The sequence below is a fragment of the Stigmatopora nigra genome, chromosome 18 (assembly GCF_051989575.1).
Source record: "Stigmatopora nigra isolate UIUO_SnigA chromosome 18, RoL_Snig_1.1, whole genome shotgun sequence".
In the NCBI taxonomy this organism is placed as follows: domain Eukaryota; kingdom Metazoa; phylum Chordata; class Actinopteri; order Syngnathiformes; family Syngnathidae; genus Stigmatopora; species Stigmatopora nigra.
Genome location: NC_135525.1, coordinates 9,254,265 through 9,268,528, shown reverse-complemented (window position 1 = coordinate 9,268,528; position 14,264 = coordinate 9,254,265). Strand labels below are relative to the sequence as shown.

At 43.0% G+C, this 14,264-nt stretch overlaps 2 protein-coding genes across 3 annotated transcripts; both read right to left on the bottom strand.

Annotated features, from left to right (window-relative positions):
* Positions 1–45: 45 nt before the first annotated feature.
* On the bottom strand, positions 46–8,740 carry LOC144211703 (ATP-citrate synthase-like). Of its 2 annotated transcripts, XM_077739127.1 has the most exons (29): positions 8,559–8,740; positions 7,019–7,194; positions 6,784–6,906; positions 6,488–6,550; positions 6,190–6,380; positions 6,004–6,083; positions 5,786–5,916; positions 5,543–5,661; positions 5,340–5,476; positions 5,194–5,255; positions 5,009–5,126; positions 4,756–4,910; positions 4,582–4,675; positions 4,352–4,405; positions 3,710–3,851; positions 3,452–3,620; positions 3,272–3,376; positions 2,921–3,117; positions 2,774–2,855; positions 2,569–2,679; positions 2,361–2,488; positions 2,193–2,286; positions 1,971–2,125; positions 1,749–1,899; positions 1,529–1,672; positions 1,282–1,395; positions 1,131–1,213; positions 984–1,060; positions 46–899 (listed from the first exon to the last, which is right to left on the bottom strand). In XM_077739127.1, exons 2-29 carry the CDS (start codon positions 7,175–7,177, stop codon positions 805–807), a joined length of 3,333 nt encoding a protein of 1,110 aa, XP_077595253.1. In that variant the 5' UTR covers positions 7,178–7,194; positions 8,559–8,740; the 3' UTR covers positions 46–804. The 2 variants fall into 2 exon arrangements, with proteins under 2 accessions (XP_077595253.1, XP_077595254.1); XM_077739128.1 differs by lacking the exon at positions 4,352–4,405 and having other exon boundaries at positions 8,559–8,739.
* A 314-nt stretch (positions 8,741–9,054) lies between these two features.
* On the bottom strand, positions 9,055–13,713 carry LOC144211926 (dnaJ homolog subfamily C member 7-like). The gene is made up of 14 exons (XM_077739501.1): positions 13,579–13,713; positions 12,590–12,678; positions 12,386–12,510; positions 12,190–12,303; positions 12,044–12,118; positions 11,615–11,733; positions 11,395–11,548; positions 11,157–11,321; positions 10,937–11,028; positions 10,711–10,784; positions 10,498–10,644; positions 10,267–10,422; positions 10,051–10,125; positions 9,055–9,847 (listed from the first exon to the last, which is right to left on the bottom strand). The coding sequence occupies exons 1-14, from the start codon at positions 13,647–13,649 to the stop codon at positions 9,810–9,812; spliced, it is 1,494 nt and encodes a 497-aa protein (XP_077595627.1). The 5' UTR covers positions 13,650–13,713; the 3' UTR covers positions 9,055–9,809.
* Positions 13,714–14,264: the final 551 nt, after the last annotated feature.

Sequence of the window (14,264 nt, the reverse complement as noted above, 5' to 3'; positions counted from 1 at the left end):
ACTAAAATATTAGCGTCATTAAATTATACATTACAGTAGTCATAATGAAAAGTAAAACATTAAGGTCTTTATTAAACTACTTTGATGGCATATTACAAAAAGAGCATATTTTCACAGTTAAAAGCAACAAGGCTTTTAAAAAAAAAGCAGGTGATAAGTAATGAAATAATACATGTCTTAAAGTTATCATTAAAGTCAGAGACTGGCATTTAGTTTAGAAATTTCCCAAATCTGAACTTCATGTTTTTTCTTCTTCATTTTTAGCAAATACAGTAGATGTCATAGTCTTCACCTGGTTTTACATTAACTGAACGTAAAGCAGAAGGAACTTTGAAGAAATCCAGTCATAGTCAATCTTGTACAAAGTAAACAAAGTAAACAAAGTACAAGTAGTAATCAGAGTTAAACTGATTCCATTTTTTCCCCTTCTCCTAATACCAAGGTTGTCATTTTAGAACAGTTTCCATACTAGTGTGGGAGCAACACTGGTACACAAAGTACTACACTGAGTCACTGAAATGGACCTTAAATTAAAAGATAGAAACGCACCAAGATGTACAATCCAAATGAAGGTCTAAACCATTATTATAATAAATAAAGATTGTTGATACAAACTAAACAATGTATGTTTTTTTGCCTGATTCCATGCGGTCCAAATTCATACTCAATCCAAGAGCCGTTGTGAACACATTTGTCAAAAAGAAAATTGGAAAAATAGACATCGGATTTCATCCGCTAAAAACTAGACTGAACGCAATGTGCTTTTTGGAGGCAAAGTGCCAGAACAAGTAAACCTATTGCGAGTTACATGGACATATGCTCGGGAAGCACGTAGGAGATGTCGTCCCAGGGGTGACGGTACAAGCCCTGCTTCAGCCTTTTCTGGTCCAAATAGTGACCTGAAAAATGGGATTAGATAATGGTAGTGAGTAAAAGAGTTGAAATAAATAAAGCCCGGCTGTCGCTGGCGTGTCGGCACTCACCGATGAAGCCCATGCTACGTCCGAGGACAAAGATGCCATTCAGTGCGCCGATCTCCACAAATTCATCCGCCTCGTCGCTGAAGGTCACATGTCAGACAATACTTAATGCACAACACACCCGTTCGTCTTCTTTCAAACGGATCTTACCGTGTGAAGCCACCACACGTCCTGAGCAGGTCCACGAAAGCCACGCCGATGAACCCGTCGACGTTGAGGATCAGATTAGGTTTCTGGAGGTAAATAGAAAAGATGGTGGATCCGGAAACACATGGCCTGGCTTCCTTTAAATGGTTACTACCTTGGAGGTGGTGATCTTTTCCACAGCTAAAGCATAATCGAGAAGCTGAGTGGAAGGGAAGTGCTGCTTCACAAAGTCCATTAAAATTTGCACTCGCATGTCTGGGTTGTTGATCTGCAATGACAGGAAAAGTTTGATGAATGAGCGCCAAGCCATTTTGCAGAGCAATTAAAAATAAGCCAACTAGCTTAATGCTAACTTTCGTGGGAACGGTACAACAACAAACATTTAGATCTTCGACACTTACCGATTTGACGCGGTGTCCAATACCCATGATAAGCTTTCCGTCTTTCTTCATCTTCTCGACAAACTCCATCGGCGGCGTGACGCTGTCAAAGGCTTTGCTGAACTGTTTGGCGGCTGCGTCCAAGGCGCCACCAAAACGGTCGCCCTGGAAAGAAGGAAAAAAGTCTTAAAGACAAAAATTCTAAGAAAAACAATAAATAAAACGAGTCACGAGCACTGACAATGGTGAGCAGGCCGGACGTGAGGCTGGAAATAAGGTCTTTGCCGGCTCGCGCACAGACGATGGTGTTGTGGGCGCCGGAAACGGCGGGGCCGTGGTCGGCCGTCACCATTAGACACATTTCGATGAATTGGCAGGCGTAGCGGGGCAACCTGGAGACGTTAAAATATCAAAAATGTTAAATACAATGGTGTTTTTTTCTTTCTTTGTTATATTGACAAACCTGCGTTGGAACCAGAGAAGTCCCAGCACTCCTCCTAAGCCCATCTCCTCTTTGAAGACCTCAGTAATGGGCATGCCAGCGTAAATGAGCTCCTGACCTCGCTCGTCACAAATGCTGGTCATGAAGGAGGCGGGTTTACGGATAAGACCCAGTTCCTAGAGAGAGACTAACCATGAGGTGGTGCTCCAAAGCACAAAACAGCTTAAAAATGAAGATTTTTACCCTAGCCCAGGAGTAGTCCATGGGTACTGTTGGGGGCGGCACCTCCTGAGCGGGAACAATGGTCCCACTGGCTACCAGTTCATCGTAAACCGTCCTGTTTGATAGGATGAAGAAGCCATTAAAAATGATACAAATGTTAAGATGGGTTGGGAAGTAGTGATTTTTCACCTAATGACATCACCCAGCTCGTCAAAGCTCTTGGGCACGTAGGCTCCGGCGTCCCTCAAGGCTTGGTTCTTGGCCACGGCCGTCTCTGATGCTTGATTGGCACATGCACCGGCGTGGCCGAATTGAACCTGATCAAGTAGGAGAAAAATGTCATCCAAATGACAAAAATATATTTTATTTATTTCAGAAATTCAGCCATCAAACAAACCTCTGATGCAAACATGGTGGCGCACGTTCCGATACACCAGCCCACGACCGGTTTGGTAATTCTGCCCTCCTTAATCCCTTGACAAATGTTGTACTCGTCTGTGCCACCAATCTGAATGAACATAGGAAATAGTTTAAGTATGTTATTAAAAAAAATAAATCATACTCATCACAATAGATGGATAAAATGTAAAATTGCACTCTACCTCTCCCAGCACCACAATCATCTGAATGCCCGGAGTGTCCTGGTAGCGGACCACATGGTCCATAAAGGTGGAGCCAGGGTACCTAATCAAACATATTTAGTCAGGGAGACAATAGAAACAGGAGAGAGAACAGCCAAGGCGTCATACCTGTCTCCTCCGATGGCCACACCCTCATAGACGCCGTCAGTAGTGCGAGAGATGATGTTGTTGAGCTCGTTGGACATGCCCCCCGAACGCGAAACGTACGCCACGCTACCGGGGCGATACAACTTGGAGGCTAGGATGTTGTCCAACATACCGCCCGTGTTGCCGATCTTGAAACAGCCTGGTTTGATTCCACCAACCTGAAGTGCAGATATTTAAAGAGTGCTATGCAGAAGCTGCCATATATATGCCGGAAAAGATGCTAACACTAAAGCTGCAAGCTAGCCAGTCAAGCTAAAGTGGATTTTTTTTCCATACTAGCAGTGATCATGTTTTAGTAGGCTTGCTTTTTACCGTGGCGGGCCCGATGATGGTGATGCCTTTCTCGTCCGCCGTCTTGATTATTTTCCGAGTCAGCGCTTCGGGGATCCCCTCGGCGATGATGGCGATGGTGTGAATCTAATCCGACAACAAAACACATTTATGCATGCTAGCAACCTAGCTGTTGAAAAAAAAAATACAAATAAAAACTACCTGCGGATGCTGCATGGCTTCTACTGTGCTATCGAAGGCAGAGCGGAGGGACGCAAAACTTATCATCACGTCCACCTCGGGGTGCTTCTTCATGGCGTCGGCCATGTTTTTGTAGACCGGCAACAGGATCTCTTTGTGTCCCCAGTAGAACTTCTGCTTGTGATCCCCACTATTCAGTAAATGGATGTTTATACCCATTAAAGAAGGGTTGAAAAAAAGGCCTTTTGGCCGAATGACAATTTCGACGCGGTAACCTACGTGAAGGGGTAAACCATGGCGGTGACGGAGGGTTCATCCCGGGAACACACGTAGTCAAAATCCAGCATTCCTTGAACGGCTCGCGTCTGCATGCCCCAGACCACGGCTTTGGTGTGCTTGCTGAACAGCGTGGTGGCTTTGGCTAAAGAGCACAACAACATTGTATTTAGTTTCTAGTAATAGAAGACGGGATTTAATGCAAGCTGGGCTGGTTAGGAGGCACAAAACAGCACAAAGGAAAGTCACTGCAGACCAGAGCTTGATCCAAACAGTTCATCTTCTGACACACTTTAGGGAAATATTATCTGCAGAGCAGCAGTTTAACACCAAGGTTGCCATTGACGGCAATAGAAGCTAGTCAACCCAGAATTCAATGGCAGTGCAAACGTTCCAGAATGCAAATATGTACTTCATGCAAAGCCCAGCGTGTTTGGACTAAGTGGAAGTATTCACCTTCTGGGGGAAAAAAAGCAATTTTGACTAAGACAGCAGGGGTGTCAAACTCTTTTTTGCACCTTAAACCGTACAATTTAGCCAGAGTTGATGAAAAAGCACCCGCCTTTTTTAGCGTAGAATGCTCTTTAAAGCAGGGCGTGAATTCAGAGCAGCAGCAGAAGGGGGCGGGGCAAAACCAAAACTTACCTTTCCAACACGTGACCACATTCTTCAGAGGCCACGGTAAAGAATGAAGAGGGTCTTAGAGACATAAGCACGGGAAAAAAAGATGAGCGAGTGGACAGGTTGGGGAGGGAAGAAGAAAAAAAAAAAAAGAAAAAAAAGGAAAAGTAGAAGAAATGAATCAAGGGGAGGGACAAAAAAGGTAAGCGGACGTGAAAGCTGAAGGAGACGTTAGCAGTGGCGGGTTCAAATACCTCCTGGGGAACCCGCTTTGGACTTTTTGGCAGGAGTGACGTCATTGGACGGCCTAGCTTCGGAGAAGGAGGCGGTCCTAGTGGTGGCCGGAGTCTGGCGGACCAAAAGAAAAGACGTGTTTACGATTGTGACCACAAATAAGTCACGCTGACCTCTAAATTCCTAAAAAATACCATCACGTTGTTGCTAGAATTCAAGAGAAAGTTAGCCGTGTGGGCGTCCGTTGGCGGCTGGTTGGGGATGGGCTTGTGGCCCATTGCCATGCCCACAATGGCCGTCATGTGGGTTTCTGTGCCAAATACGTGGATTGGAATACCAGTGGTCTTTCCTAAAACAAGAAAAAAATGATTAATGAGCCATTGTTGTCCAATGCTAGCAAAAGTGAGGTGTGCCATGGGGGTGCCGTGGCGTATCGTGTCACCTCACCCACTTCTCCCATGACCCTGAGTCCCTCCTGGTAGTTGGGCCCACCCCGTCGAACAAAGATGGTGACCTCGGTCTCCTTCAGAGGGCCTTGGTAGTCTTTAATAGCCCTGACAATGCCCTGAGGACACAAATCACAAAGCCCACAATGTGAACTTAGCTAAACTATGTAGCAAGTTGCTACATACCTTGAATGTGGCGGCTACATTGGTAAAGTTAGCAATACTTCCGCCAATGATCAGCACCTTCCCTGTAGGACGACACAAACGTGGCCACTTGAAATACAACACCAACAGTCACATACTTGGGTAACGAGCACGAAAAATGGGCGGACCTTCGGGGTGCTTTTCGCGGGTCATGAGCGAGAGAATAGTTTTGGCGTAGTCGTAGGTCTGCTGCTCGCTGGGTGCGCCAGAGTACTCGCCGTAGTTTGCCAGCTCGTCCACGCCGCCCAGGTCGCAGATTGTGTCACTGTATGTGCAGAAAAAGAATGTTGCTTAGCTAAGAAAATAAAGCATTTAACCTCTTAAAGTGTACCTGTACACAACAGAAGCCCCGCCCCCTGCCACCATGGTCCAAATCCTGCCCCGAGGGTTGAGCAAGGTTAACTTGAGACTGGCACCGCTCTTGGCATCCAGGTCAGCGATGTAAGCCTCCTACGCGGAAGATTGTACAGTGGATACAAAATTAAATTTCCTACTAAGAAATTCTTTGAAATGTTACTCCCAGATACCCAGCAACGGTCAAAATGTTTTTACAGTCTGTCCTTCACATTCTCACCTCCGGATAAGCTTCCCTGCCAAAAGGAGGCGGGAATTCCACGTCACCCCACTTGGACTTGCAGAGGTAATCAGCCGTGGCGTCGATTTTGGCTGCCATGTCCAGGACGTAAACGCCATCTCCGGTGACAACTTACAAGGAGAAACATCAGGTTAACTCATGACTCAATTCAAACATTGGCCTTTTTTTCTTAAATATTTTTATGACATTCATTTTACCTAATGGGTTGATCTCCAGGTATGTGAAATACAGATCCTCATAAAGCGCGAAAAGCCCGACGATGAAGCTGGCCACGACTCTGCGAGGACAACATCAACACGATTAAGGATCAGCTGACCCACATGCCGTAAAGTGAATAACCGAGAGCGGAATGCTCCCCATCAAAAACTGAGGTCAAGACGCACTCCTTTTTGTCGTTGGGAATGTGCGCCAGCAGCCGCTTGGTCACTTGATCCTTGCTCAGCTTGTCGCCCACGGCCACGCTCAACCGCTGGGCTTTGGCGTCCACGTCGCCCACCTCCACGCCGCCTTGGTGGTGGAAAAGCACGTGGTCGCCTTCACGGGTGGCGTAAATGCACACGTAAAACTCCTCGTCCTGGTAATAAAGTTGTAGAGGGCACTTTTAAAGCTTTGCAGTAGTCACTATTTGACCAACTTTTCCATTCTGAGAAAAACAAAAACAATCCACATGGGCCGACTTGCCTGTTTGTGAGGAACAAAAGGCTCAATGAGGAATTTCTTCAGAACTCCCTTGGCCTTGCCCACCTGTGGAAAAAAACACTTGACATCACAAAGCTGCATGCTAGACAAACAGCATTTGCCACACCCACTCCCTTTTGCTGCTGCAATGCACCTTTCCATGTAAATTAGCCCAGAATAGATCTAGCACCTACACAGACATTACCTAACACACAACTTTGGTATATGTACGCTCACGCCCGGCCAGGGTGGAACCAAAGTCAACACGGCCTACACGGATAGAAAACTAGTTGACTTACTGTGGTTTCTCTCATGAGACGGCTTTTGAGCCAATCCTGAACACCGGCCAGGTCCAAGTTGATGCCCACCAGACCCAACTGCCCACGTCGCTTGATAAGCTGATCCGGTTTGACCACCAGTCTCTGTTGGGAGAAAGCAGACAAATCAAAATAACAATCGCAATCCATCAATTTGAATGGTATAAGGGTGCTTGAGTTGCTGTAAAAAATAGTAGTTGATATATTGATTCGGTACCTCTGTGAGTAGCCATGGGTGCTCCTTGGTCAGGCTGGTCCAGTCGCTCTCGGCGCTAAAGCTGGCGTAGCGGTAGCGGTTCTGCACAGCTGACGAGTCGCAGATGTACTTGGACAAGAACTCCTTGCCCGTCTGTTCCGAGATGGCCTTCGCCGACATGGCAGCGCTGGAGTGACCTTTTTCAGGATGACAGTTTGTCCTTCAACTGACACGGACGGAACGCTCTGTTCCACTACCAATTTCATAACAATCTTGCCAATGGGAAAACACTCAGACTTGAAAGTCAACTCTGTAAAAATGTCAACTGTATATCTTTACGCTGCTCAGAATTGATGATTGGCTGCAAGACCACAAATCAACAAGCAACTAATGAGACCATTTTCTGGGTTTTGCAATTGTAACTTACTCTGAACAATAGCAAAAGCTGCCAACTCCATTAAAAAAAGAAATTGAACTACTGCTGTCCAATTGCACATGAGATTACCTCATTAGGATTTTACTATAATGACAGGTCTAACTACTACGACTACTATTGCTTTAACTCGAGTATTTGGAGGCCTCGCCCGCATGCGGTCAGACCGGCTTTTTCTCCAAACCCACTTGCTCAAGAGTTTGAACCCTGGTTGAAAAGGAAGTGGAACAAGTTGATGGCTGGCGAAACTTGTCTGCAACTAACCCCGCCTGGTCTTGGGATCAACTTTTATGAGCAGGACAGATAAGATTAATCTCAATATTTGACTAGAGATAGGACGATAGCTACTGAATGGAGAGAACTAAAGAGTAGTTACAAAATTAATCCCAGAGGTGGGTGGAGTTATTTTCATTGTTGACAAAAAGTAAAAGTAGAAATGTAAATTTCACTGACATATGACCTAGTTTGATGCATACTTGAAGACTAGTTGACTTTACATTATTTGCTACAGTCAACTACAATGTTCAATTGTATGATTCCAACTTTTAATACCAGATATGCAGTAACATGATGGGTCATCATTTTAAATTTCAATGTGTTGAGTAAACAGTTAACAATGAACTCCCTCCCATTCAATTAACAGGAATATACGATCAAGTCATAGTAGGTAGTCACTTAGTGGTTTTTTTTTTCAATCAAAACTTTATAAACAACTTTGAAACTGTAATATGAAAAGGCATCAAAAATATACGTGCAGTGGTTTTAAATAAAAGTATTGCTTAGTGTTTCTGAATGTCATCTTTGTGTGGACGTAATACTCTCAAATTGAGTCTAGTAAACTATTTTGGCTGGCATCTCTCCTTTTCACCCCTCTACTATAAGGTTAGTTTGCATCTATAGGAAAAGGACATTTAAAGATGAACAAGACGTGGTTATATTTAAAAGCCACAAAGACAAAATGTTTGCATTTACATTATGATGAATCATAAAGAGCATCACCTCACGTCACGTATCCCCGCTAACGTCGAGCTGTCACTAAAGCTAACAAACTAGCTAACGTCAGGCGGCCACGCTGACCAATTGAGGGCGTCGTCCGAGCACCGGGAGGGCATGCATGCACGCACTTACCTCGACGACAAAGTCAGCGGCTTTCTTGAGTTAAGAAGATGCACCCTGGGTTAAAAAACGACGTTGATGTTATAGGGCAACTTTCTCGTGCTCGTTGCCAGCCAACCAGCCGCCGAACTCGCCCGTCGTCGCACCATAATCTGGCGAGTTGAGCGAGGCGTCAACCAGGCCTTCTAATTGGCTCTGTCGAGGTCATGTGTTGGCACCGGTCACGCCCACAGCCAGTCACCGGACGTTCTGAAAGAAATGAAAGGATGACGTCAGGCAAGACGGCAACGTCATGTATACAGTGCCTGCTGCTGTATTTTAAATATTAAAATACTTGTTAATTATAGTAATTTTACTTTTAAAAAGGAACATAAAGCATAACATTAAATATGATTTAATAGTATTGGTATTTGTTAAACAATTCAAAAAATGGTTACACCGATTGAATCACAATAGTAGTCTACAATATAAAGTCCCATAATAACGTCCTTAATAAACAACTTGGAAGTACTGCATAGCAATTAAGAGTCTTTATTTATAGGAAATACAGGACTCTTGAGCATACACTTAGAAATAAAATCATACAAAACACGAATTAGCAGTTTTGCTAGTAGTTTTCATAGGCCTTAAACATGTTTAAAAGGGTGTCTGTGATCAAAAGTACTTTATTTCACATAGCATGCAATCCAACTATGATCTTTGAATTTCATTCGGTATTATTTTCCGTCTAATTCTACGTTTGTCCCTGGAAATGCTTTTGCTTCCAGTATTTATGGCAAACATGAATACTTGGATGTAAGGTTTAAATGTATAAATAGAACAGAAGGAATTAAAAGACTGTGGGGGAGAAGAAACATTTATGGACTTTACATTCAAGAATTCTACATTGAAGAATGATAGCGTAAGGGAGTCCTTTGTTTGGATGCCCTGAGGTCTGTTATTGACAAGCTCATCCCACGAGGAAAAAAAAAAAAAAGACCAAATGAGCACACGTGCTTACCTAAAATTCATCTAATATGATGCTTCCATTTGCACTTTAACGAGAGCACAACAACGGAATTGGTTGTTTACATGTCAGCATTAGCAGCAAAATCCGACGGTGCTCTTTTCTTGACTTAGTAAGTGGCATTGCGTTCTTTTTAGTAGCAATTTTGCATTGAATCCAAAAATCTGGAGAATATTGGTACATTTCAGGTGTGGCTACAACATGATGCAGTAACCGGAGAGCTGCACTTTAAATTGTTGACAACCTGTTTTGTATATTTAACCAAACTGAAAAAACATATTTCCAGGTCCAGAATCTGAGGGGGGAAAAATGAAAGGAAACAAATCAGTATTTGGGCAAAGTAAGACTAAAATAAAATAAAAACTTGATTCTTAATACAGTGAAGGCCCCCCAAAACTTGCCATTTGAATAATAATATTTTTGTGAAAAAAAATACTTGCAGGATTTGATTTATATTTTAACAAATTATTTCAAGTCAGTACAAAATAATAGCCTTACCTGCACTGGTCTCAAAAGTAAATCCGCCAGTGTGGCCACCAAAGAAAGCTCTGAAAATGTTGTTTGCGTCCACATCTAAGTAAAAATAAAAACAGATAATCAAATTTTGAAACCAAGCTCCAATTTAGATATTTTTTCTTCTCTTCAAATATTTGTGCGGTCCCTTGAGTGGAATAACAAACATGTCGCCATCTAGCGGCTACACGGATAACATACCTCCGCCATCGAAGGTGCCATCGTCCCCAAGGTCGTGGCCGTTATCGTAACGGGTCTTCTTTTTGGGGTCTGACAGGACAGTGAAGGCCTCTCCAACTTCTTTGAATTTCTTTTCCTCTTCCTTTTGAACTTCAGGAGTGGCTGCACTGTGGCGGTCTGCGATGGACAATAATAATAAAATAGTCAGACCCATTTCCAAATCCACTGCATGACAAAATTGAAGACGCATACCCGGGTGGTGCATCAGGGCGCGTTTGCGGTAGGCCTTCTTAATCTCATCGTCTGTGGCATTCTTGCCCACGCCTAAAACCTTGTAGTAATCTTTCCTCTTGCTTTTTTTCAGCTCCAACTTGGCCGTCTTTAGCAAGTGTTTGTGGTCTGGACGCACACGAGCCGTTTACATAAAGCGGCCAGTCAATTAGTCGGGGGAAATAAAAAGCCTACCTGATGTTTTTTCGGTCTGGTACACTTTCTCATAGTCGCGGACAGCCTCTTCGTACTGCTCCGTGTCCATGAAACTGGGGCAAGACAAAATGAACTGAGCATTGAACCCTTTCATATGCGAAAAAATACGGTAATCGTTCGTAACTAATGGCCATAATCCATAAAAGGTTTTAAAAAAAAAATCAATTGTGGGTTTCTAATCATTATGTTACACTTGGACACATACCACTGCGCTCTTCTCAAGTAAGCTTTGATGTAGGTGTCGTCAAGTTTGATGGCACTGGTGCAGTCTTCGATGGCTTGACTTTGTTTATTCATCTATGGCCAAGCAAGAAATCTCATTAAAAAAACAGCAGTATCTTGGCAGAAAGCATTCATTTGTTCCCTGATGATTTATGTGTCTTTCGTCTAACCTGGTACATTGATTAATCTTATTGTTTGTTTACCTTGGCTCCTGCCGCGGCTCTGTTGCAGTAAAGTTTGGCGTTGGTCTTGATGTTGTTGGGGTCTATCCTGAGGGCTTCGCTATATAGCTGATAGGCGGCTTCGTAGCTATTGTTCTTGAATGTCAGGTTTCCTTCTTCTTTCTTGGCTTTCAATGCTTTGGCGTTCTGAAAGACATCACCATCTTAAATCAAAAAAATGTATTCATAAAAAAAAAAAAAAAAAAACATCTCAACTAACCCTGCAGGCAAGCCGGGCCTTTTCGTGGTCTGGCGCCATGCGCAGGGCCTGCACGAAAAACTGTACGGCCTTATCGATGCAGTCCTCGTAGTATAGACACAAGCCTCGGACGTAAAGAGCGTCGGCATTGGTGGAGTCCATCCTCAGGATATCGCTAGTGAATAGTGGAAGGTCAATATCAAAAGGTATGAAAAATCCACATGGTGGGGGTGGTGTCTACCTGGCGACGGACTGAGCTTCGGGATAACGTCCTATGAGCGCCAGACACTCGGCCTTGAGGATTTTGAAGCGGTGGCAGGCCGACGCCAGAGCTAAGGCCCGGTCCATACAATAAACCACCTAGATTGGGAAGATAAAAAAAAGGTACTTTTGGTATATAAGGTAATGGTGGCAAAAGGTTCCCATCATTTGTTAATATCACATAGGCTAAGAATGAGTGTCAATTATTTTTTCTACTAGATATGCTAAAACTTATTGTGGAAATAATGTGAAAGGCATTGGGGATATTGTTGATGCGACCCCAGTGTTTTAATTTTTAGAGCATTCTGGTTCGTCTTTCACTATCGTCATACAGAAAAACCCCCGTCAGTGAAATTCAAAGCTCCATTGGCCCAAATTATTTGTGGTGACTTTGCACTTATGCGTTTACCTTTCTGAAGTCTCGCTTCTCGAAGCCAAACTCGGCCAGTCGCTCAAATTCCAGCAAAGTTTCTGCATTCTTGTTCTGGAATTAAGAAAGAAAATGCCCATGAGCATTGTTTTGAACCCCCAAAAAAACAAAAATGACACTCCCACCTCTTGCTGTGCTTCTCTGTTGCTGGGCTCCAGATCCAGAACCTTCTGGAAGCAACGAACAGCCGCCATGGCGTTCCCCAAGGACAGGTGGCACTTGCCTTCACGTAAATGACCCTGGAGAGAGGAAAGGAGCGGAACCGCTTGGTAAAAAAATGACTCATCCAGGGGGAGCCGGTCAAAAATGAAAGTGACCTACCTTCATGAAACAGTCGTCCAATCGCACGGCCTGCTGGGAATCTTCCAGAGCCTCTCGGAAGCGGAAGAGCATCATCAAGGTGGCTGCCCTGTTGCCGTAATAGCTGGCATTTGTGGGACACGTATCTTGGAAGGGAATTCAAATTAGAAACAATGCCAGATTCATTTTCACATTAAGTCACCTGTAATAGTGGAATTATCCTACCAATTGCCTTTGTGTAGTAATTAAAAGCCTCGGAGTAATCTTTTTTGCTGTAGAATGCATTGCCCTGTTCTTTGAAGCCTTCAGCTTGACTGAAAAAGTGAAACGAAAAGCAGAAAGTGAAGTTAGTCAACTATAAAATTGATCCCAAATTTAAGAGTGGTTAGTAAGTTCTCTCTAAATTTAGAAAGCGACATTCACATCCTGTAATTGTGTCATGACCGTGTCAAATGGCAACAATTTGGACTGGACTGACACCATACAAGAAGTACCTGCTATGCAGTTGCCAAAAATATCTTGTTGCAGTCAACATTTGCTTCTACGTGAACTGACTTAGTCATGAATTGGAAATTATTTGACCGCTTTCTAGTGAAGACTGGTTGGAAAAACGGTATTTATCCAAAATGAAGGTTTTTTACACAAAATAAAAGCTTTGACATTCACAGTGATATTTTGCGTGTGATGACTTGTCTGATTTCTCACTGAAAGCGCCGTCAATGGCAGCCAATACATTTCCAGTGACATTTTTTTTAAGATAATAATAGCTTTGGTGATTTTGGGGAAACTGAGGACATTTAACTCGTGCTGTTGAATACGTAATGATTATAATTACCAAACCCTTTTTTTCCTCGTTGTTCTAATATTTGGCCACCGTGTATCACTCAAAAACGCTACTAAATGTTGAAATTCCTGAAGACGAACATGTGATAGAAACAGTTTGGCAAAACCGAGTAATCTATTGAGGTTTATAGTTGACTTCAACGGAAATGTTTCGAATGAAGAATTACAAGTATACAGTTACAAAACCAAAACTGATTCGGATCGTTAGTTCAGTTTTAGGTGCATGCTTGTTGTTAGGTTAGCATCAACGATAGCAATGTTGAGTCGGATACTTGTCCACAACGACGGCGTTCCTCTCTTGAAAAGTTTTCAATACAATTTATCATCAACATTATTAGGCGCCGTAAGAGGCAAATAAAGTCCCCACTTACCGTTCCAAATCGCCCGCATTGTGAAGCTGAGGCTCGGCATCAACCGGCACGTCGATGTCAACAGCTGCCATTTTTTTCTAGAAAGGACGACGAAGATGATGTGACGTCATTTCCGCGTGACTGCCGCTTTTTTTTTTTTAGGTCATGAAAATGTGGGCCGCCCTAGCTTGGTCACTGAGTTATATTATTTAATCAATTATAAACTCATAAAAGTGCCAATACACGTCATTTTTTCTTTGTGTAACTACTCAAATTGGAATTGAAATGTTTTTCATATTAATTGTTCAACAATTTAGGGTTACCCTTCAATTAGTAATTAACAACTGTACACATGAAATTATACATAAAGTTATGTTATTTGGCTGTTTTGACAGTCATATTCAGACAAGCATTTGGCCTAACATGCTAGCCACTGTGCTAACTAGAGTAGAATAATCTTTTGTTTAAAATATATATATTTATTTTTTCTAATTAGATGAATAAAAGTACCATGGTACACCTAGCACTTGGAAAATATCAAATATACAAGATGGGACTTACCTTTGGTCTATGTTGTAGTGAAAGTTGATGATGTAATACCGGAGTTATATATTTTCTATATGACCACTTGGCTTGCTCCTGTATTAAGCTGTCCTGAAACAAAATAACAAAAATAGCTACATAAAAACAGATAGAGCACATGATCA